Source organism: Anopheles stephensi, chromosome 3 (assembly GCF_013141755.1).
Source record: "Anopheles stephensi strain Indian chromosome 3, UCI_ANSTEP_V1.0, whole genome shotgun sequence".
NCBI lineage: Eukaryota > Metazoa > Arthropoda > Insecta > Diptera > Culicidae > Anopheles > Anopheles stephensi.
The window spans coordinates 85,714,083-85,737,053 of NC_050203.1; the positions used below are offsets into that span (position 1 = coordinate 85,714,083).

The 22,971-nt window shown below is 47.3% G+C and overlaps 2 protein-coding genes across 10 annotated transcripts; both read left to right on the forward strand.

The window, feature by feature from the left end:
• The first annotated feature begins 3,675 nt into the window (after positions 1 to 3,675).
• Positions 3,676 to 8,037, forward strand: LOC118513948. 4 transcript variants are annotated; one of them, XM_036060341.1, is made up of 4 exons: positions 3,676 to 3,853; positions 3,918 to 4,495; positions 6,362 to 6,592; positions 6,661 to 8,037. In XM_036060341.1, the coding sequence occupies exons 2-4, from the start codon at positions 4,426 to 4,428 to the stop codon at positions 7,575 to 7,577; spliced, it is 1,218 nt and encodes a 405-aa protein (XP_035916234.1). In that variant the 5' UTR covers positions 3,676 to 3,853; positions 3,918 to 4,425; the 3' UTR covers positions 7,578 to 8,037. The 4 variants fall into 4 exon arrangements, with proteins under 4 accessions (XP_035916234.1, XP_035916232.1, XP_035916231.1 ...); XM_036060339.1 differs by having other exon boundaries at positions 3,722 to 3,853; positions 6,335 to 6,592; XM_036060338.1 differs by having other exon boundaries at positions 3,723 to 4,495; positions 6,335 to 6,592.
• On the forward strand, positions 8,019 to 22,786 carry LOC118513934. 6 transcript variants are annotated; one of them, XM_036060312.1, is made up of 5 exons: positions 8,019 to 8,092; positions 14,996 to 15,166; positions 16,962 to 17,163; positions 20,845 to 21,306; positions 21,389 to 22,786. In XM_036060312.1, the coding sequence occupies exons 3-5, from the start codon at positions 16,998 to 17,000 to the stop codon at positions 22,444 to 22,446; spliced, it is 1,686 nt and encodes a 561-aa protein (XP_035916205.1). In that variant the 5' UTR covers positions 8,019 to 8,092; positions 14,996 to 15,166; positions 16,962 to 16,997; the 3' UTR covers positions 22,447 to 22,786. The 6 variants fall into 6 exon arrangements, with proteins under 6 accessions (XP_035916205.1, XP_035916203.1, XP_035916200.1 ...); XM_036060310.1 differs by lacking the exon at positions 8,019 to 8,092 and adding an exon at positions 8,657 to 9,818 and having other exon boundaries at positions 14,945 to 15,166; XM_036060307.1 differs by lacking the exon at positions 8,019 to 8,092 and adding an exon at positions 12,540 to 13,225.
• The last annotated feature ends 185 nt before the right edge of the window (positions 22,787 to 22,971 follow it).

Consider the following 22,971-nt stretch of genomic DNA (forward strand, 5'->3'; position numbering starts at 1 on the left):
AAACCAGACCCGGGGCTCGCGGTTCGAGGTGTATTGACAGAGACACGAGCAGATCGAGAAGGATCTTTATCGCGAACTTGCCTGATAAAATCGAATTGTGTTTAATCATTCAAATTAATCTAAAGAGTCTACGAGATCTATCAAATGGCTCAAAATTTGAATGTCAAATGCTGCCAGATTGTGACAATGAGATTATCGAGGAATTTCTCTTGAATACGATTATAGAAAAGTATTTCGAAGCATCTGTGAGCGAGAGATCTCATCGATAGACGTCAATATCAACATGATTTTAGACGACATCACTTTAAGGGCTTTTGGTTCTCTAGGGTGCCATAACACAGTAGCCATAACAATACGATTCTTGAATTTCTCTTCCTCAACTTCAACCTACATCACAGATTTCAACAATGCCTCCATGCCACAAGATCATCAACATCGATCGGGACTTACCGATAGTGTGTCTGCCAGTGTGAATCACCTCCACCGCAGATCTGTTGCTAAAACAAATCCCAAAACAGACGGCTCAGATCTACGCTAGTGGCGTTGATAAGACGATGATGCCCTCCGGCTGCCCAGTTCGTACAATGTCCGACGACGGAGCATCTGGAAATGCGACGCGTCTATTAAATTAAGTATTAAATTTAGACCATCTTCAATTGACTCATACAAGCGGCGTACACGTGATGTTCGCCCCCGTCGTCCGACCAAGGTTTGGAATTGTCGTTCCAATTATATACATGTACGCTGCCAATACCGAAAGACACGAGCATCATCAGTGGTTCGAGGGGCGCAGCTCACCCGTGGGACTCACATACTTTGAAATAGCTCCAGATTCTGTAACCCTTTCCCGGCATCCCACAGCTACAAAACACACACCCGCCATCAATTCTGGAGTTCAATCGATGTTTGCACAGCCACGGCACGGCCACACCACACGGAAGCGGATTGAACCGGACGAAAGTGGTCGAAACCTGGTAGCGAGCTCATACATTCATTCATGGGAAGCAAGCGTCGATAGGAAGCTCTGCAAGAAAGCGAAGATGCGATTGGCGCCTGGCCTTTTTTACTGGTTTTTGGCCAACTCGATGTCTCTCGATGTCCATCTCGCCCAGGGTCTTCTCGGGACTTGGTGAATTGGCAATAGAAGTGGCGTGCCTCCTTGTGACTGTGCTGGGACTTGGTTGTTAGGAGGAGCGATCTTCAGGAATTTAAGTTTAATGTTTTAAGTTAAACACTACATGACGCATTAAACATCGAACGAAGCATCAGGATATGTGCATACGATCGCTATTTCCGTCGATCTGTCTCTGCTGAATATTGATAGGTACCATTGGAAAAAAGCCCAATCACTCAATTCCCAATCTCGTCCAATTGGTCCCAGTGTCCTCGAGCGAAATGCAAAATATGGATCAATGCCTTGCTCCCGCTTGATGCTCCACTACCGAACCACCATCATCGACGCGGCGCACTCAAAATAGAATCCAAAATTGGACGTGATTAGAATTGGTGATTGGCTTCCGAAACGAACCGTCCGAACTGGCCGCTAATCGGTTTGCATTCGTTTCGCTTTGACCCGGCTGCCTGGCGACCATCATCATCACCATATTCCTGCACATCCGCGTGAACGCATGAGTAAGCCGCAGTTATTCAGCTTTGGGAGAGAAATTGTACCTCGGTGAGTACCCATTCCGGTGTACCGCAACATCAAGTAATCGGTCCGGAATGAGGAACGCGAGGCGCGTGAGGAGTGCACGATGAGCAACGATGCAACGCAAATCGACGACTATGAGTATGTGATTGAAAGTGAGTAGAAATAACTCCGCTTTGACACTAATGGCAAATGACAAGAGCCCTCCTGGCGCACGGACTCCCAACAAGTACCGTTCGTGCAATGTGCGATATGCGCAATACGCATCATCACACTGTCACAACGTCAGCTTACGTGCCCACCGACGCGGTGCACGCGTATGGACGCGCTTCCGGAACTGGCCGGCCACAGGAAGGCATATTAAAGTTCTTCGACGACGTGCTGGTAATGCATAAGCGAATACCGTTGGATAGAAACGCGGAAAGAGAAAGTGACGATTGGCAGAAGGAGTCGGTTGTGTCGTTTTTTAAATTAAACTTCCATTACGCAACTGTCGAAGGAACCTAGAAGAACTGGCCGGTGAAGAAAGAGAAATTCCATTCCAGTTCGGGAACGTTTCCGGTATTGCGTTTGAAATGCATACCATTTTGATATGTTTGAACCTTGGATGGCCTAATGTAAACGCATTTAGTAACTGTCAAAAGTGATAGCATCAAAGTTAGCCTTGATTTGGAACACACTCTGGATAAATCCTCGATTACTTCATCATGGACTCGGGATCAATCTTCTAGATCGTTCGATGGACGAATTTGAAAGTCTAAATCCAAGAACTCCGAACCCCGTCTTGCTTTTAGAAATGCAGATGATGTTATGTGCATTCTCCTGATGAAAACAACATGAACAATCCCGCCAAGAGACAGACAACCCAGTCGCCCAGTGCCTCAGTAATATGAACTTCCCAAGGACGCTGCGATGTCTGATGGAGCGCGTATTTCGCGAGTACCAAATGGGTCAGAGCAGAGCAAAACTGGCACGGTTTCCTCACCCCGACCGGGACCGGGTGTGTGTGTGTTGTGTTATGATGTGTGCCCTTTTGCTTCACCCTTTAGCACCCTGTGGAGTTCTTATCAAGCCGCCCGCAGTTGCGCTCTGGAACTCTGCACCCTAGAATTGTTTGTAATTTACTTCGCGCATTTTTTGCAAAAAAAAAAAAGACATCACTTCCTGTAAGCTTCACCGAGACACCTTCGTCCAAGATTCTGGCTGCTCTCTAGTTGCGTGACGCTGTGCCACGTTTTCAGTGATAACGAGTTCCAGGTCCGGTAGCGTTGTTCCAGGAATGTTACTACCATCATCTACAGAGCACACCGAAACCATTCATGGTCAACGTACTCTAAAACGAAATTATCAGCCAGCTGATAGTGGCTGCTGAGGTATGTGTGTATGTGTGTGGCTGTTTGGTCATGAGTAGAGGGGGCCTTTTTTGTCCATTGGTGACAGGAATCCAGATGTAGCAACACTAGTATCGTAGTATCCAGCAAAGTTCCTTTACCTTCTCCTTAGCATGGTGGACGTACGCGAGTCAAGCCAGTCATCTGTGGTAGAAATTATGATTGATGATGATGCCGCTAACCAGCCTCTTGTCAGTAAATGGCGCGAATATCTCGAATAGCCACATTACATGCGATCAAAACGAGGGAGAGATCTCTCTGTAACGATCCTTCATTCTCTCGCGGAGTAACGTTATCAGTGACCGTGCGCGTGAGTTCCGATCTGCTGCAGTGTGTAGGTAGGTTCATTGCCAAGAGCACTACAAAATGGAGCATCACTGTACATTAAGGGCTCAATGGGAGAATTCTATCCAAAAAGGTCCAGCATACCACCTCTCTCGAGCAGAGAGATGATTCTCCAACAATTTGAAGCTGCCTACATCGAGAGATCTTCCCGATGCATGATCTGCTTGAAGTCATCTAGTTCCAGGATCTGGACCACTCCTCAGATTCTACGGAGCTTCTTCAGTTCTCTCGCGCTCCGGAACTAGAGCCCGCAACGCAGAACTCTGAGCAAACTGGCTCTCCGCAAGCATCCCTGGGACCACTACTACCGGAGTTGCGATCGCAATGATCATCATTCATATATGCACCGTCCGCTCGCGTTGGAGCAGCTGTACCCGCTTGTACCCGCTGCTGCTACTGCTGCTGCTGATGGATTCCTGTCGCTCAACCGTCGACGGGTGACGGCTGCCATGGGGGCGCACACAGGCCGGTACAGTACACTTACACCAGCACAAGCCGTATAAATTCTGATCAACCGACATCTCGCAATTTAGTTGCAGTCCGATATTTCGTACGAACGATTGGAGACGATTTGCTGGAGAGCAGAGCGATCTTGTCTTGGTTTCTGTCCGTCGAGCTGTCACTGCTGCTGCTGCTGCCGTTGCCGCTGCCTGGGGTGAAAGATTGTGCGCTCGTATCAAGGTCTGTGCCGTGCCCAATTCCGCTGTAGGGATCAGTGAACCGACATAATTCCTCGTGCTGCTCGCTCATCCAGTGCCACAGTGATATTACCGATCGGGTGTGCGTGCTTCAGTGTTGTGAGTCTCGTTGCTTGTCGCTTGTGGTCAGAACGGATGTTCGCTTTCGTGTGGGTCTATTGTAAGCGAGTAAAACCCCCGTGTTCCAGGTGATCGCCGAACAGGGAGCAAGTGCCCTACAAGTCCCATAGCACCGAGTGATTAGTGTTCAGTGAAGTTCGTCAGATCCGACCAGGATTCCCGAGTGTTAGACAGTGTGAAAGCAGTGTGATCCCATCCCCGTACGCCCATCGCGTCGTCCATTATGCACAGGCTGATAGTGTTGCTGCTGTTGCTGGCACTGCAAATAGCGCGCCACCGTGCGGCCGGAAATGGTACGGTTCTTCTCTACTCTACTCTACTCTACTCTACACGATCGCTTCACGTTACACACACGCGTGTGCCGCAAAAGTGGGTGTGTTTCGAGAACGTTTGTGCCCGGTCCGTGCCGAATCTCAGACCTGGTAGACGTCACCAGTGTCCGTCCCGGTTGTGTGCGCGAGTTCAGGAAATGCAACAAGCGCAGCCACATCCATTTATCCAATTGCGCATTGCGCCGCATTGGATGTGGCATGATGCAGAGCAATTTCGCCGTGCAAAACACTCGCTGCAATCGCGCGCTGCAGCGCCATTTGCCATGCTCGTTAGCTCGGCCAAGTTGCACTCGCTTCCCGAATCACGCCTCTTTTGTGGTTCGCGCCGTAGCTCCTCTACTCGACCCGTCAAGATCAATCAGTACACGTGCGTGCCTTAAGTAAAGCTCCGTCCGTAAGCACCGTGTCACATCTGCCCCATCACGGTTGGGGGAATCCAACGCTGTGTAGAGCTTCCCATACTCCCAGGACGTCCTTGCTAGTGGCTACCTAGACACAACAGTGGAACCGTCAGCTCATCTCGATCTGCGATCCACGTTCTCGAAACAGCTGGTTGCTAAGTGAGAGCGTGAGTGTGCCTGCTACGATTGCTACGATGAACGGCGCGAAATAATCAAATAAAAACCGACCGCGCCGCTACGTCTCCGGCGGCAACGCGCGCGGACACACTCTCGTTCGCGCTCTGGCTCCCGGAGATCGTTCCAAAAGGGCAGTGACGAAATCGGTGACGATGAACCAATCTTGCCAAGAAGCGACAAAGTATCGCTTCGTACACCTTTTCCATTGAGCCCATACCAGTAGTTGTAGTCATCCGGACGAGCCGGCGCTGACGATGATGCTGACCACAGTGGCAACCACGCTAAGGTCAAATGAAAAACAATTTATGTAAAATCGCAATTGAAATGTTTAAACATAACAAAGAAAAGAAAAGTGTTGCACATCGACATCGGAGGTGTGTGTGTGTATGTGTGGGTTGTGATGGGGGACGTGCGGGAACTGGTGTACGTGAGATGACGGCAAAGGGGCAAAACCGTGCCCGTCAATTAGTGGTCATTTTTTAAAGTGAGCTCCTACTTTGCCGTTCGCCCTCGGGAGATCTGATCTGGGCCTGGATTGTGAAATATTCTAGGCATGAGTGTGCGGCTGTACATGATCCAATTATTTCCCGGTCTGTTGACGATTCCGGAGATCCTGTGTCTAGCATACGGCAACAAAGTATCTTTTTTCTGCGAGTGATCACCAAGGGAAAGATCGCGAATTCTCAGTGTCCTGCTTGCTGCGAGAAGCTCCATTTTGTCTACACGAAATCACCAAACACGCTTCTGATAACATCTTGACGCAAGCGCCATCACCGTGTTACTCAAGCAGTGCTTACTTCTTACCTTTTTGCTGGCAGCTAAGCCCACAGCAGCTCACATAGAGTACAATATTTACACGCCTGCCTGCCTGACCTTCGATCCCGGGTGCGATCTGCCGTATCAGACTGTACTGCTTGCTGTTTTGCTCCACAAAACACACGCACGCACACATGGATGCCTCTGAGTGGGACTATAAACACAAGGCTCATGTTTTCCCCCTAGGGGGATAATTTGTATCAACCTGCTTATGCCTACAGCAACCGGACATTTCCATCGTTTTCCGAGGTCTTGAAGCCATAACAAAAACAAAAAGTGTGTTTTTCTGCTAGGTTTTGGGAAATTCTCAAGGTTTTGGATGAATCCTCCTCGTACCCTCGATCCTCCTCCGAAGCTTGCTTACGATCAATGTGTGGGGAAGCAACCATTTAAAGCGCAATATCAGTTCTATTCCGACAATTTCTCATTACAGCGGTGGAACGGAACTGCATTGTACCGCTAAAGCCGGACTGGTCCTACTCATCGCCACTAATATTCACCCAGAACGGTGTGCTGGTCTCGCCCGAAAATGATAGCCCGGAGCTGGAGGAGATCACGCTCGCCACCGGTGATGAGGTGGTGTTGTCCTGCTCGCCCAACTACTTCCGGGAGTTTTCCTCCGAAAAGGTGCTGTGGGCGCGGTGCAAGAAGGACAAAACATTTGGTAGGTAGAACGGTCAACGCTCTCGGGTTTGTGGTGTACTAACGCGAGGATCCTTAATTTCCCCACAGTGGTGAACGGTATGGACAAGAACTTCGTCTCAGCCTTAGCTTGTAAGGAACGTCCGATCGAAGAGATCATTGTATCGGTGCGTGGCTGTCCACCAACGTTGCGCTCGATCGAGTACGGCTTCACCAATCCCGTCACCAACAAATCGTACATCCTCGGCGAAGCCTGCTACGACGTGAAGCTCGGCCGGACCCACTTCATCCACACCAAAGTAAAGTCCGGCACGAACAGCATCGAACAGCTGGCACTCAAAGTAAAGGACAACGTGACTTACTTCCACGGCTACCATCCGACGCAACGGTACAAGGTAGACCTCAGCAAAGCGCTCAACATCAACGACCAGGCGGAACGGTTCCGGCCCGTGTTTGGTGTGAAGAATGCGCCGAAAATCGAGTCCCGCCGGTACATCAACGAAGCACTGCTTACCCACCGACAGTATCTCTCAGTATTAAAGATGGCCTGGAACTATCAGATCGTCAAGGATCGCGAACAGCTGCTTAACCTCGACCGGCTCCTGCACGACATCCGGACGCTGGACGATGTGTCCGAGGTGGAGATCTACACCGGCGCGCACGGTGTTATGACGCTGCAGGACAAGCACAATCAGAGCGCGGAGGTGTACCTGGTGCGCGAGAACCGATTCCCGGTGCCGAAGCTACACTGGACGGTGGTACGCTCGCAGGACCGAGCCGTTGCGTTTGCCATCTTCGGCAAATCGCCACAGACCGAGCAGGAGCTCGAGCGGAGAAGCTTCTGCACGAGCGTGTGCGAGCAGATCTCATGGTTGAAGAAGCTGCACGAAAACGACGCGTGGCAGGATGCGAGGGCCGGGTACGTACTTTGCTGTGAGCTGGAGGATTTCCGTCGTACGGTCAAGGAGATGCCACCGGTCGTTGGTGTTAAGTCGATGCTCGTATAACGTCGATCTGGAGAGAGAATGGATACGTAAGATGGCAGCTTACAGCGCGAAGGATCTCTTGCTGCGAGACCCGGAGGACCTGTTCGACGTCAGCGGAATCGGCTATGCTCGGCTAACTGCTACAAACTGCTATCGCTACTATGGCTGCTGCTGAAGTACTTCCACAGCTACCACCACAACAAGAACAACAACCACATCAACTACTACTACTACTACTACTTCTACTACTGCTTCTACTGAAGTCTCTCCCCGGCCGTGTGCTCGAAGAGCATTATGTCGGCATTGTGATTTTAATTCTTTTTTTTTTTTGTGTGTAATGTTTTAAATTAAAACACTTTAGCTGTTAGAATGTAGTATTTTTATGAAAACAAACAAAAAAAAAGACAACGAAGAAACCAACAACAAACTCATTGCGCAAATAAAAAGAGTACAATTCGTTTAGTGTGCTTGATACGTGAATGATGCAGCTGCTGGCTTATAGAAGTTTTTCTAGTTTGGAGCTCGATTGATGATTGGTAAGTATGGGAATATGGAGACAAGGAGTGATGCACTCAGTGATTATACCTTGTTGTACGGAGACTCTAGACAAGGCACCACGACTTGGACGAGGCTCCTAGGGCGTGGGTATTTGATCAAGATTCCTCATAAATCGACACTAGTTAGACCCTCAGTTAATTATACATGCGTTAAATGAAACAGACTAATGCGCTTTGACTTCTAGTACTTCTTTGCATCAAGACTGCTCTGATTTTAACACCAAAGCTTCAAACACAGTTTTTTTAAATACTTTGACGACAGTTGCTCCCAATCTGCTACTGGAGTTTATTACATTCCAGCCTAAACTCTGCTTCCCTGACCTAATCTCTTCGGGGAGGGACTAGCACAGAAACTGATGCAACTCGATCCTAATGGCATTAGGTGTGACATTCTCAATATCCAGATTACTCGGTCATCTCCACTGACCGATAGCCAAGTAACACACCATGCATACACGCCAACGCTTTAAAATTGCATCGTATTTCGCGTGATCGCTTCGCAAAACAGATAAAACAAATCTCTTGGCCAAACGCATATGGAAGCAAATTGGCGCACACAACCAACGCCTCCAATCAGTGAACAAATCGGACTCGAATCGGGTAGAAAGCGTCTACGCTTTGCCTTAGCCTGTGTTGTGTTGTCACTTTTTCACTTCATTACGTGATCGGCATTCTACACCGGTTTTGATGAAGGTGCCCGGGTGAAATATGCAAATGTCATACGCTTTTAGCAGCGGCCGAGGACCGTTTCACCCGATTGCCCGCGGAACATGTGCTGCATAATGTTTTGGGGTTCGCGAATATGGGTGCATCCAACTTAGTGTGTGTGTTTCGGTGCGCGTCTGGCAGACCGATCTTCTTCAGTGTCTTCAGTGTCTGGCAGCCACCCAAAAGGCCAAAGAAAGTGATCGTTTCGGAAACTGTTTCACCTACCCAAACCACCCAACAGGCCAGGATCTCCAGGCCGGCCAAGGTGTTTGAACTTTCATAGATTTATGCAAAAACCATTCCATCCGCTAGTGTCTTTCGTACGGGCTCATGTTGTGTCCCAGAAAGGACTTTTGCTTTTCCGTTGCGTGCATTGTTCCACGTACAGATTTTCCCTTTCTACAAACGCTTTGTACTTGTGTTCAATCAAATCACAACCCCGTCCAGGTGATGGTTCGTCAGTAAAATTATTGTGACGAGCTTTCATTTCATTGGCGACAAAGCTTGCCGACTGTCAAACAGCCGGACACAGCAGCAACCAAAGAAGTATTGTAAAATTTGCATACCGAGCACGTAATAAACCGTCTTAACGTCGGCGAGGGAATCCGGGCGATAGTGTATGGGAGCTCACCATTATACAAGCTCGTTTCGTAAGCCCGATCGGTGTAAGATCGGTGTTTGTTTGCACCGACGATTCCGGGATCGTCGTAAAGTGCAAGTGCAGGGTAAATAAACGGATGATACAATTCCCTGCCAAATGCAAGATATCCATCGAAGATGCGATCGAGGACCATTGACGGTTCTTTCCCAGACCCAAAACACTCGCCGTAGGGAAGCAGCATCATCATGTTCAGACAGGTGTATACATAGGTTCATAACACATTAGCTAAATGCAGTCACAGTTGGCATGAATGATGGGAAACTCGTCCTACACCGAACTGAAATAGATCAGATCATGCACGATGCAGCGAGAGAAAGCGATTTGAACCATAATGAGGTAACTGAGCCATACTTTGAATTATATTTACTTCGCATATTTAACCCAAATTAAACATTTTTCACCGAAGCGAATGACGTGCGGAGAGTATTTATTTAATCTCGATAATGCAAAAAAACAATGCATAATCATGCTAGGCAGCTTGCTTAGGCATGTCTGTGATGGTTTCATTGAGAAACAGGCTTCATTATGAGTTACTAATAAGCATTAACTATCTTTGCAAGTTGTGTGTAGTCATATTCTTCAAGCAAGAAATGTCCAATAAGCTGTCTTTTATGCGAAAAATCGTTTTCATCGCCCATTTGTGGGATAAATAGACTTTTCTAATTTGGTACCCGGATGAGATCCCGTGAAGAAGGGGTAAGCCAACTCACAGAGAGTCCAAGTGCATTTTGGCCCAAAGGCAGAATAGTCATCCCTTGATCCATGGACTACTAAAGTTTGGTACCTTAACACTTACTCTGGTCTATACTGAAGGATATGGCTATGGGTCATATTTTTTAAAATATTGATCAATAGTGGAAAATTGTATCTCTCGGATGCACACCACCAAAGGAAGCCTTGAAGATCCTGTCTAGAAAATCCTGTCTAAGCCTTACTCATACCTTTTTTTATTGTAAAGTAGATTCGTTTTAGCTACTGCTCACTGCTGACTGCTTTATTGAGAAGCTTTAATGTTTCGATAGGTAAATTATTAACTTAAAACTATTAAGTGATCTTCACTGTACATGATTAATTCATGGGAGACTTTGACATTCAATAAGGAACACTTTCAACCTTGTGTGTCAAATCACACATATTTCGCACAGTGGACCCACCTTGTCGTCCGACGCGTTACTTCCGACCTGATCGTGACAGTGTTTGCGAGCACTCTTCAGGTTACCGGGGCTCCAGGTAAAGGTTAACTAGCGCGATTGAACTACAATCGAGCCACTTTCGGCTACGGCTCAGCCCGTGCAAGATCCGATCCGTAAGGTTATGGCCCAAAACGGAACATGAAGTAAACATACAACGCAACTGTGCCCCTCCTCCACCCAGTCCTCTTCTCCCCCTCGTCGACACTACGTAACTACGGAGAGGTGTGTACTGCTCAAGCTACCAACCAACGAAGCCGAACGCTGGGAACCATCTCCAGTTTTCCCTCAAGGTGTTTCGCACGCAGCGTTGGAAGGCTCGATAAACGATCACGCGTGATCTTTCACCACCCACAACACCCACCACGGTGCCGGGTGGCTCACGCATGTTGTTGTAGGCGAACTTTTTCGCGACTACGACTGCTGGGCGTTTCGTGCTGGGCGTCATGACCCCGTGATCGTGAGTCAATCGGGTTTGATGAGAAGTTGAGGCAGACACGCACCGCGGCACTACTTCGCCAAAAATGCCCGAGCCTGCCGGGCGATGGTTAGAAGCACGGCGAGTGCGAAACAATCGCGCACAAAGCGACGCAGGCAGACCGTAAACCGATTACTATAACACGGCCCAAACGGAGATGAGGCCGTCGATAGTGGAGAGCGAGATAGAAACGTCAAACGTCTTGGCGACAACGAGCCAAAGCAGCGGCAGGGCGAAAACGGTCATAAAAGAAACAAACCTTTCCACCTGCCCACCACCCACCCTCATCCAAACTGTCACAAACACACACAACTGCTCGGCTTCTCGGCCTGCCTGCCTGCCAGCCCTAGAGATGGGGATCGCGAACGAGAGCGAACGCACGCGCTGTGAAGACAAATGGAAGATGACAGCAATAGGCTGCGGCCCATAGGCCAGCCCAGAAGCCTACGCCAACGAAAGAGAGTGAAAGAAAGCGAACTGCGACGCGCACACCGAATGGCAGACACAGAGAAAGCCTGCGAACGGTATGGTTGATAAGTTTTTGGAGGGTTTAAGTTGATAGAGTATGAAAATATTATTTATAAGCTGATACTTAATGCTTACAGACACTATTAGATTAGACTAATAGCTTCGGCACATTTTGCAGCAATTTACTGCGAGCAATATCTTTACACCCTACGTAGTTGTTTAATTAAAAAAAGAAAAAGAAATGTTAATTTAGCAACGCCGCCAGGAATTCAGAAAAAGTCCTCTATTCGTATGTTAGTATACGAGGTGTTCCGGTGGCAAAGGCGATAACGGTGCCGGTCTTCACACGGCAGGGCCGGGGTTCACATCTCATGACGGCCACCCCGTAGGGCTGATTACTTTACTACGGGTCACAGAAAGCCAGAAATGGCACCTCGGCCTGCCGACATAAGGACAACTAACACTTAAAAAACTTATCAAATTTCTTACCAATTCGATCTCGGTGGAAAAATTGTAATACCTGCATGAGCTATGCGATTCAAAAGTGCTGTATTCGTAGAGATTCCAATTTTGAGATTCCAAACTTGAACTTATATTGAACTATAACACCAACTGTACACCAACTGTAATTCCTGTAGCATCTTTTAAACTCTATCGTCTCAACGGTTACTATGATCCAACAGCTTCAATGGGTACTAAGATCTTTGAAAAAAGGAAAGAAAATCGGAAAGGTGCTGTACTTCGATATTTGTACTAGCAGCGCCCTCTACCAGATTTACGCGATACTGCTGGAGTAGTCAAAGCATTCGTTTAGCTTCTTATTCGGTTAACGATCACTTGATTCCTTATGAAATGGCATGAGCCTCACTAGTTCTCTACTAATTCTAGTTACAAATATCTAGTTAATATTCAAAAGTAATGCATTAGAAAACCTCCAGCTCACTCCACAAACTAATCATGTCGCGGGAGCACGAAAGAAAACGAAACCGATGTAGAGACACCGCAAGCCACCAACCCCCCTATTGGCAAACGGATGGGTCCCGTTTAAAAGGGAAGAAGCAAAAACCCTCAACACTCCCAACTGTGTGAAAGAGAGAAAAAGCTACCAGGGGCGGGGGAAAACACAACCAACCACTACCACCATCACCGCCGCACACCCCTACCACCACACTCACCATAAACGACGACGACGACGACGGCAGCCGATGATGATCATGATTTAAAATTTAATTCATTTTCAAATCAAGCGATCATTCGATCTGCAACAGCATAACAATACGCAGCGACCGAGCTCACCTTTTTCCTGTCGATCGCGCGAAAAACCTAAAGCCCAACCGGCGCGTGGTAAGGGCGATTCTCTGCTAGTGTGTGCTTGAGTGTGTTCTGGGTGTGTGTGCAAAATTTATTTTGGCGTGCGCGTGGCTTGGGTGTTTTTTTGTTCGGGCTGCCCTCCTCGTGAAGTGGTGTCCTGTGGTGGATTGATTTGTGGTGCGTTTTTAATAGTTTCCGTTGTTTCCGCTTTTTGCGCATTGTTTCGTCGTTGCTGCTGTGTTGGGTGGGAAAGGTCTGCAAAAAAAAAAATCACGAGGAAAAGAAGCAAATAATAGGTTAGTTTTATTGAGTGATCGTGGCTGTTGGTGTGTCGGAATCGGAGATGATGAAATTTACCGGGGCCTTATTTGTTTTATGGCTTTTGCGAAGTGTTACTATTTTTATGATGTTTTGATAAAACCGTTTCTGTGGTGGAAAACGGGGGGAAAATCCACTGAAATTTAGAGGTGACTGAAATTTTATTGTGCAAAAAAAGACTTTATGGTGATTTGTGGTAAAAAAAAAAACAGTGGTGTGCCGAGAAAAGTTTCCAAAATTACATAGGAAAATTTAATATAACTAATTCGGGAATAAAAACAAAAATTAAAACGGAAAAATATTTGTAGAAAAATCAAACAATTTGTGTGGTTAAGTGTTTTCTGGTGCCATGTGAGCGAATTGTGTTTAAAAATATTAAATTAAACTCAAAGCCAAATTATTGATGTGACAGTGATAAATAAGCTCACTAATCATCGATGTGAACAAGTAAAAGTGAACACAAAAACTCGCCAATCATTTTATTCTTCATCGGCTCGACGCAAAGGACACGCACACAAAAAAGTGTATCAACATATCACAAGTAAAAAAGGGTTCCGGCAGCCAGCAAGACGCACATGTCATACGGCGCAAAACGAAAAAGGCTCATTCAAACCGGCCCAGCCTATAAGGCACCGCTTTTGGGTGATTTCGACGAGGACTTTGAGCCGGTTTTTTTTTTTTTGCGAGGAACTTCTTAGCCCCAAAAACCCGAAGAAACCTAAAGCAAAAAAAAAAGGGTTGTCAACGAGCGCGGATGGTTATTGATGTATTAATTACATTCTTTGATTGAATGCGCGCGGTGAATGGCTCCGTGTGTGTGTGTATGTGAGGTGCATAATGTGAATGAATAATGTGCAAGCAGTTCGAGGAACGACAAGCAACAAAACTGGGATGAAAAATGGTTAAGACTTAAGCGCAGTTAAGAATCTGTAACAGTGCAAGCAGCAAACCTGAAGACAAGACCAATCAAGACATTTATGATGAAGATGGAAATTATAGGGAAGAAAGCGAGAGGAAGCAAAACGAAAGAGAAAACAAAGCGGTGGGGAATAAGAATGGAAAATAGGAAGGATCGTGTGTCTGTGTGTGCTTTGTGTGTGGGAGGATGCTTACCACGCAATACGAAAATTGAAGAGAACAAACAAAACTGCTTCAAAAAGCCTTCAGGACAAGAAGCTACACGTGTTTCCTCGACGAGAGCCGCTGCTTTTCTTCCAATGTGTGGTGGGTGATGTGTGAATGACTTTTGTGCGTTCCGTTTCCTCAATTTTCTTTCACACCCTTCGGAAGTGATCTACAATTTTGGTGATACGATCGTTAAGCAGCGCCCCCTCGCGAAGAAGCGCACAGGAAACGGACGAGCCGTCCTCCTCGGTGAACCCTGCCGTGTTCATGTGCTGTCGTTGACGAAAGTGGTCTTGAGAAAATATTGATTTCGGTCAAGTTCAAAGTGACTTTTAATGAAGTGATAGTTTGTCTTGCTTGTTTTTTTTTTGGTCCTACGCCTCTCTCACCTCGTTTGCACTCTGTCCGCCCATTTAATCTCTTCCAGTCCGATGCATATATCCCTTAAATAGGGTTTAACATTGTGAGCTCCACGTTTTCGCTTACCATCCCATTCCATCCCATCCATCCATCTGCATTCGGTACGTTTTCTCATTCTCGTCTCTTCTCTCTGTTGCTTGTACTGCGATCAGCGACCCGGTGTTTTATTTGTCCACGGATTCGTGACTTCCTTACTCGGCCAGTGTGTCACTGTTATAGCGAGGTACGAGCGGGCTTGAACGTTATGTTTCAGTCAGCGAAAACCTGATACATCCACACCACACGAGCGAAACGAATTCCCATAAGGGCTTGGAGCAGTGGGTTTTAGCCGGTAAACCGCAACCAAGGAAACTGTCAACTGTGATTCTGTTAAGGTGAGTCTTAATATAATATTTTATTATTTTTACAACTCTGGAAGGTTTCAATGACCATAATTAAATCATCACTATGAAATCACTCATATTAGGCGATCTACAATCCGTTGTAAGAAGATCATAAGAGATCATAGAGCGATAGAGCCGTTCATTCCCATGTACCCAAGACAGAATATCTAGGGGAACAGCCTGGGGAGAGCTATCTTAGAGAGAGAGGTAGAAGAGAATAATTGAGGCCTTATTTTTGCAAGTCAATCTAGCTAATGCTGATCACTCGATGATTCTAATCGATGAAGATCTCTTATGAAGTTGAAGCTTCCCCAAGGGTTTTGAGAAGATGTCCACAACTTCAACAAAACTTGGATTTAAAGTCTGGACAGCAAAATCCCAAGCATGTTACGTTGTGTTGTTGAGGCTCACACACGATTTTGAGACATGATCTCTATTCATAGTTGAAGAAAATCACTTAACAGCTCTCACAGTAAGACTCCTAGCGCCCCAGGAAGAAGCCGAGACCTCTAAAAATAGAAGAGACTCATTGAATAAAGCGCTTGTTTGGTACTTACACTCAACAAAAGCTTCTTCCGCAATGTTTTCCAAACTCAAAGGCAAAGACCAAAACAAAACCTCTCCTTTCAGCGTGGAAAACAACGAAAGGAGTCGGAAAAACGGCCACAAACCGCCTTTCGTACCTAACGTAACCTACTCATTAGGCGTCCACCCATCCCGTCCATCGAGTCCAGCTCTTAGAAAACTCGATAACTGTCCATCTCAGTTTTAGCTTACGCTTTGGTTCCACACCGCTCATATTACCGCTAATTTAGGCGCTCCTGCTTAATGCTCCACACTTTTCCTTGTGAGCAAAACAAAAAAGGAAAACAAACGCTTGTTGGCAAGTTTGTTGCCTGCATCGTTATCGAACCCTATTAATCATCTCTTTGACCCAGGCATCACGGGCCGCGAAAAAGCTTCCGGCATTAAGGGTAGCGCTGTTGCCTCATCGACGCCACCCTCAAGGAAGCTGCCCTCGGAAACGATTAGCTCTAATCAGCGTGGAACAAATTTGCACCGCACGTGATTTGATTATCGGATCGGATGTGTGTTTGGGATCCATTATTGGATACAACACCCTCACAACAGGCTAAACCCCGAGCGCGAAATGGTTTGCGCGTGCGAAATGAAAAACCACTTTTACTTTCATTCAATTACGCTACTGGAGGCTGCTTGGCGGCTGGCTAAGTAGACTCCAGTGCAGTTTGAAGGGTTTTTCTTCTCCGGCGGAGTTGTGTAGTTGGGTGTGAATAATTCCATCGAAGTACATCAGCCTTTTTACGTAATATTGATTAATGTTGGCGTTTGCGCGTTTAAAGTGCTTCACAGTTGTTGTGTTTTTCCTCTTCTGCTGATATCACCGGCTGAAAGCGCTTCACGTACAGGCACGGTGCTGCACATCTGTAAGGAAATGCAAATAAACACCATTAAGACCGTTTTTCACAACATGGCGCCTCTTGCTGCGATGGAGAAGCTATTCAACGAGCAGTGGCTTTTAGAAAATTGAGTACAAATTGCAACATTGCTCAAGCCCGTGCATGACAGCTCGATAGTCGATCATATCGATCACGGATCGTTCGCTTTTTAAACTCGCTCACCTGAGCAAGTGATCTTTATCTCGAGCGATAAAGCCAAAATCGAAGGCGGCGTTTCGAAATTGAGGCCGTTCATTTAGCCCGATCGCTGTTAGTGCTTATTTCGATCCAGTCTAATGTTGTTTTTTGTTTTCTTGCCCCTTCCACAGATTCCGCAAACAAAAACGACCGTAAATCACACCGCGATGCGCCGCAACAGAGTGTTGCCCAGCTGCTGTGCTGTGCTGCTGATTGTTGCTGTTTTGGCGGAAGCGACTGCTGCTGCTGCTCACGGGCATGGTAGCGTGGAAACGCTGCTAGCACACGACATTACCGCGAACATCGAAGCACCAAGGGATGATTTCAATAATGGTAAGTAAAAGGCTTTTTTGTTTCGGTTTGTTTACGCTGTTGATGTTGAAGAAGTAAAAGAAACTGTTGAAGGATTACGCTTGGTGTTAGACTTGTGAACGCTTTATTTATGTCCTGACAAATTTCAAATTGGTATTCTGTTCTTCTTAATCACTCACTCAAACACAACACTCCATACAACCCACGGCTGAAAGTAACAGTTTAATCGAGCTGGTTTTATGGCAAAAGCTCAATCGCTCTTCGCAAGCAACACACCGCCCTAATCCGGACATGGGTAGATCGGGGTGGGCTAAACGATCACCGGCAACCTACCACAGTCTCACAGTCGTCGCAGTCGTCGTGGCCGTCGTCGTGCTTGAGCATACAATGTTGCCGGGACACTTCGATCGCTTCTAAAGCACTCACAAACAAACCCTCTTTTGGGCCGGACAGCGAACGACAACATTTGGCCCAGCAACTGATAAAGAAAATAGAGGCGCCCTCGTACGTACCGCGTACTGTGGCTACGGGGACATTCGCATCGCACATTCACTGCCACGGCCACGGTCAGGGCGAGACCACCGAAGCGCGGCCAGCAGCAGGTACGGTCCGCCGGCCCATTTTGGGAGAGTTGAACCGACCCGGTCTTGGGTCTTAAGGTTGAGCGCGCCCGGGTACACTGGTTCCCAGGCTTGTGGCATCCACTCGGTGCGTCAGCAGCCGGGTGTCGTGATAATCAACTAAAATATTTTATTGATTTCATTAGTGAAACTACCTCGGCCACTATCAAACGGCCGGTGTGTTTCGTTTCGTTTCGTTTTTTTTTTCTTCCTCCAAACGGTGAGCGATTGGCTTTCGATGGGAGGAGACCTTTCGGGCAATTCGCAAACCCATCGGTACACGCAAACAAACAGACACCAGGGACTTGTTTATGCTACTTAACCATTTATGTGCTTTCTGTTTGTACTCCATTCACACCGATCGCCGATGGCAGAAGGGCCGGGATTGCGACATGTGGACATGATCTGCTGTCTCAATGGATCGTACCCGTGGTGATCGTGTTGTACATGAATGGGCCGATAACTGTGTGTGAGTGTGTTGAAAATGTTGAATGAAAATGAAGAAGAAAAAAGAAAACAAGAATCGTTCCCTGCCCGCAAAAGAAGTTCGTTGCGTTGCGGAACCTTCAACAAAAGACTTCAACAGCCGAACAAGCGACAAACCCTTCGTGCAATAATTCATTTCGCAAAGAAACAACCATTCAAAATGATAAATTTTCCACATTTCCGTGGCGGTTGCTCATGCGCATAAATCACGCCAGCACATGATCACCATTTTTCCGTGGCCGAAAGCCGCTCGACCACCCATCATTGACGCTTTTCGCCAACTTATCACCGCTGGGATAAATGTCTACATTACCGGTTACCAGTTGCGACAGACCACAAATGCTTTTGCTTGCTCCCAAGCGCATTGTCACTTTCTATCCTCCCGGCATCCCACCTTGCACCAGCACCAGCACCACCAACACCACCACCTTGCCCTTGGCAGCGAATCCACCCGGGAAGATTTATCATTCAACTATCAGCTTAACGGTGGCCATAATTCGCTCATTACCGTGCCAATGTTCGGGTGCGATGGCACTGATCAATTGGTGTTCCGTTTGTCTTCTGCTGCGGAAGTGGTGGATTTCGCAAGCTGCAGTGAAATGGAGAAGAAACGACCAATTAGGTAACAGTGGCTGGGTCGGTTTTTCCTTGGCTTTTTTCACGTACACCAAGCCGCATAAAGTGAAACGTCCGTTCCGACAAAGGAGGAAGACACTTTTAAAAATAAACATCCTCCATCGAGCTGCTCGAAGTCCGACCGACAGGCACAGACAGACTGAGATGATGGGAATAATGCATTTCCCAAACTTCCATACGGATACTCGTACACCGCTGGAGAACCTGGGATTGTGTGAAGCTTCCCAAGCCGATGAAAAGGCGACGTGATTGACTGCAGGAAAAGTGAGCACTGTCTGCAGCAGTGCTCCGAAACTCCTGACCTGATCGAACCAGTAGCCAGAAAGGCGGTGTAGTTCAATGGTTAATTCTGTGTCCTAAACCATGACCTACAGGGAAAAGGACGCCTGCAAATGGGGGACAATGTTTTCGAGGACTTGAGCTGCTTGATACAGTGCGTTTCAAATATTAGCATTGACTGCAAACAACCAGTCGCTGAGGTTAACATAATGTTTTCTCTCTCTTGATACGAGTAAATCCAGTCCAGAAGAAGCCAGAAATGGTAGGCCTGATGTGTTCAACGCGAGCAACTCACTGTAGACTTCGTTCTGCAGACGAGGTTCAATAGCCTTTCCCGTGGCCTATGGTGATGGTGGCACACTTCCGAAGGTTAGCATCACCATGATCATCATCACCTTCACCAACCGGCTTCCAGCAAACAGGTGCAGTTGCGCTCAGCTCACTCACTGTGCAATACGTCTTTCACTGGCGTGAGGATCGTGTGTGTGTGTGTTTTATTGGCCATTGTTGTCTCCCGGCATGTAAGAGGCCCTCGCTACCCAACGAGAGACTTTCCATCGACGGAACTTTTTCCTTCACTGCTTCAGTATTGCTTCCAAAACGAATCGATGTGGTATTTATTTTTCTGCACGTTTATCACACGCACTTGTAATAGAAAAGCGTAAGATCTTCATCTGTTTTGGGTTTAAAGATCCATTTTTGCATATGCGTAACCTACCCGATATTGAATCACTGCACCGATTGACAGCCAACCAACTGAACCGAGAAGAAAGCACTTTTATCATTTAATTAACAATAAAACCCCCAACGACGAGGGGCTCGTGAAGCATTAAATCAAATAAAGAAGACGGTAAAGGGTACCGACCGGCGGCTACCCGAAACTGAACTCTCAAGGTCTCTTCCCTTGCAGTTTGGGGTTAGTTTAGAGCTTTCTCCTTCAATCTTCATCCCATCCTAATAAACCGATGACAATGGAACAGACGCGATTGAAGGTCTTAATTAGGTGTACGTAACCGTCTAATTGGTGCGTGCACCGCGGAACCCGTGCAAAACGATCAAGATTAGGCGGCGGTAATGAAGCTGCTTTGGTTATTGTGGACGTAAAACAAAGCCAAGTATTGTGTGCCTAGTAACTTGTGTCTTATTGTTTGGTTGGACTGTAAAGTATTATCAAAACTTAAATATAATGCTAACCAACATCACGTTTAGGTGGATGGATAACTTCTAAAACCTTTTACTATTTTGTGGAAAGTCCGGGAACCGTCTTCTATTAGTCAATTCTGGCCCCCTGGCATACACTGATGATATGGACATCATGTATTTGAAGTTCTTCTGCGTACCATAAGCTTTACAAATGATTCAGATATAGATTGGTGATTTCAGATTTTAAGTCATTCATAACTTCAACTATCTTTTGTCAAATGTCCTACTCTTAGCAATAGAGGGTTAAGGGTCCTAGAGCTCAGATACACTTCTGGAACATTTATCAAAAGCTGATGAAAACCCCTAATTCAATAGGAAGACGCTCAGAAACGCCATTATACAAAGAACTAGTCTCAAAAGAGCACAGTATACTGCTCACGTCACTAGAATGTCTCCGGACAACCCAGCCATTACCATGGAAAGAGGTGTGTTCCTATCAGTTCTTCCAGAACTAATCGCTCGTTTTGCTCCATTTCAGATTTAGCTCGCAACTTTCACTCGCCACGGTTGGAATACAACGAATGGTTGCCGGTAGGGCGAGGTGATCCACTCAAGAACGATCCAACGTACGACTACAGTCCACCGGTGCTGGACCGTGTGCGCTACTGGTCCGATGGCGCCAAGGACAAAACATCCGGCAACGATATCCTGCTGCTGGGCGTCCCCTCAAAGAAATCCGTCGGCATCAACAAGGAATGGAACAGTGTCCCGGTGCGCCGGAATTACTACTCATCGGGCCATCAGCACCATGCGATTGCAAGTCCCAATCAGCTTCCGCACACAGTACTGATGCCGCCACCACTGAACAACTTCCTTGGTGGTACGGAAAGTGTTGGGTTCTGGGGTGGTTCGGCATCTGCCTCTCAGCAGCGTGTGGACACACCACCGGGAGATGGTTTCAAGTATCGTCCTGCAAGCTCCTACCCTGGACAATTCTCTGGTGAGTGTTAACTATTTGCGATGCTTCCTTGTTCCTTGTTCCCCAAGGTATTGATAACTGTGTAATTCCTTCGTTTCCTCAGGTGGCAAACATCCGGATCCGCCAATCACTCAACCCATCACGGCACAATTTCATCATCATCATCAGCCCCAACTACAGAGTGGCAGTGGATTTAACCGTCCACAACAACAACCGTACGTCACCACGATTCGCCTGACGACTCCTGCCGGTGACACCGTGAAGCGACCATTGCTCAAGACAATCCTCCAAAATGAACATTCCTATCCGTTCACCAAGACCGCCATGACCAGCACCGTGACTGAGTACACTTCCGGTGGCTTTTACGATGCACAGAACATTAACGCGATGGCCCAGACGATCTTCCATCCGCCGCAAACCACCGAATACCTTCAACCGCAACCACTGCAGCAACAATCGACTAAAACGGCTCCAAAGTTAAGCAAAGTTATCCACCACACCCAGCACTTTACATCGGCCGGTCCTTTCGTGACGCCGGTCAGCACTCACCTGCCCACAACGACGACGACGACGACCACCCGAAGCCCGATGACTACCAGCACGATGAGCCCCATGATAACGACCCAGCCAACACCGCCGGCCATGACGACCGATTCGATCTTCTCGCACTACAAGCAACCGGCCACTCCGGAACGTTGGTCCCCGTATCTCATCATCGAGGGTCACTCAAAGGTGAAAACGTACGGGCTTAACACAAACGATACGCTCATGCAGCTGCCCCGGATGGTCCCGGTCACCAGCACGAAAGATCCGATCGTACGGCATGTGGTGAATCGTGATCCGAACACCGGCGCCGAGCTAAGTGTAACGCACATCGCCACCAAACGTCCGCCAGTGTACGAGGTTCACACGCAAGCCGCTCCTCGGCCTGCCAAAACACAAGGCGAGTCCTCAAATCAACAGCGCCAGCCAGATGATTCGGCCGTCAACACGCTGCTCACGCTACTCGACGAAGCTTCCTTCGATGGAATGCTACAGGAGGCAGGACCAGTTGATGAGAACGCCCTCGACGGATCGGCGACCACTTCCACCAGCAAGGACAGTAAAACGCGTCGGAATGTGCGCGTCACTAGACAGATTTACCGGCTCAACCAACCGTGATGTGGCGTTCGGTGTTCTGCGGAAGGTTAGCTAAACTACTGACGGCCATACTACATTGCCTGGACCAGGCATCTCCCACGAATTCCACAACAAACCATAGCACAGAGAAGCCGGCACCATGGACACCTACTATCCTCGAGGAATTATCAGCGTCGTTTCGTCATTTCGTCTCAGTATTTTTCTCTCTCGAACAGCAGTTACGAGTTTTATCCTGCACATACATAAGAGCACACCTGTAAATAGTATCGCGTAGCTGTAAGCTAGTTGTAAGGAAGAGTAGATAAGTCGATTTGTGAATAATTTACGTATTAAAATGACATGATAGAATTGAAGTTAAAAACCAATCCTCAGCTGTCTTATGTCTTATTAAATCATTGAATTGATTATTTGTTTCCAATTGTCGGACTGTTTCCCAGTGCCTGCCATTCCTGTAATAGTACTAGTGTGATAGTCCTTTGTGGGCCGCGTTGAAAGGACTCGCGGCCTGCATCTGAATCGTCTGATCTAGACATTTGAAGAGGAGCC

Excerpts from the sequence above, each read along its gene's own strand:
- LOC118513948 (XM_036060339.1), top strand. The coding sequence starts at position 4,426 with ATGCACAGGCTGATAGTGTTGCTGCTGTTGCTGGCACTGCAAATAGCG. Across the intron at positions 4,496-6,334 it reads CCACCGTGCGGCCGGAAATG|TTCTATTCCGACAATTTCTC; the intron begins GTACGGTTCTTC and ends GCGCAATATCAG. Across the intron at positions 6,593-6,660 it reads CAAGAAGGACAAAACATTTG|TGGTGAACGGTATGGACAAG; the intron begins GTAGGTAGAACG and ends ATTTCCCCACAG.
- LOC118513934 (XM_036060312.1), top strand. The coding sequence starts at position 16,998 with ATGCGCCGCAACAGAGTGTTGCCCAGCTGCTGTGCTGTGCTGCTGATT. Across the intron at positions 17,164-20,844 it reads AAGGGATGATTTCAATAATG|ATTTAGCTCGCAACTTTCAC; the intron begins GTAAGTAAAAGG and ends GCTCCATTTCAG. Across the intron at positions 21,307-21,388 it reads CTACCCTGGACAATTCTCTG|GTGGCAAACATCCGGATCCG; the intron begins GTGAGTGTTAAC and ends TCGTTTCCTCAG.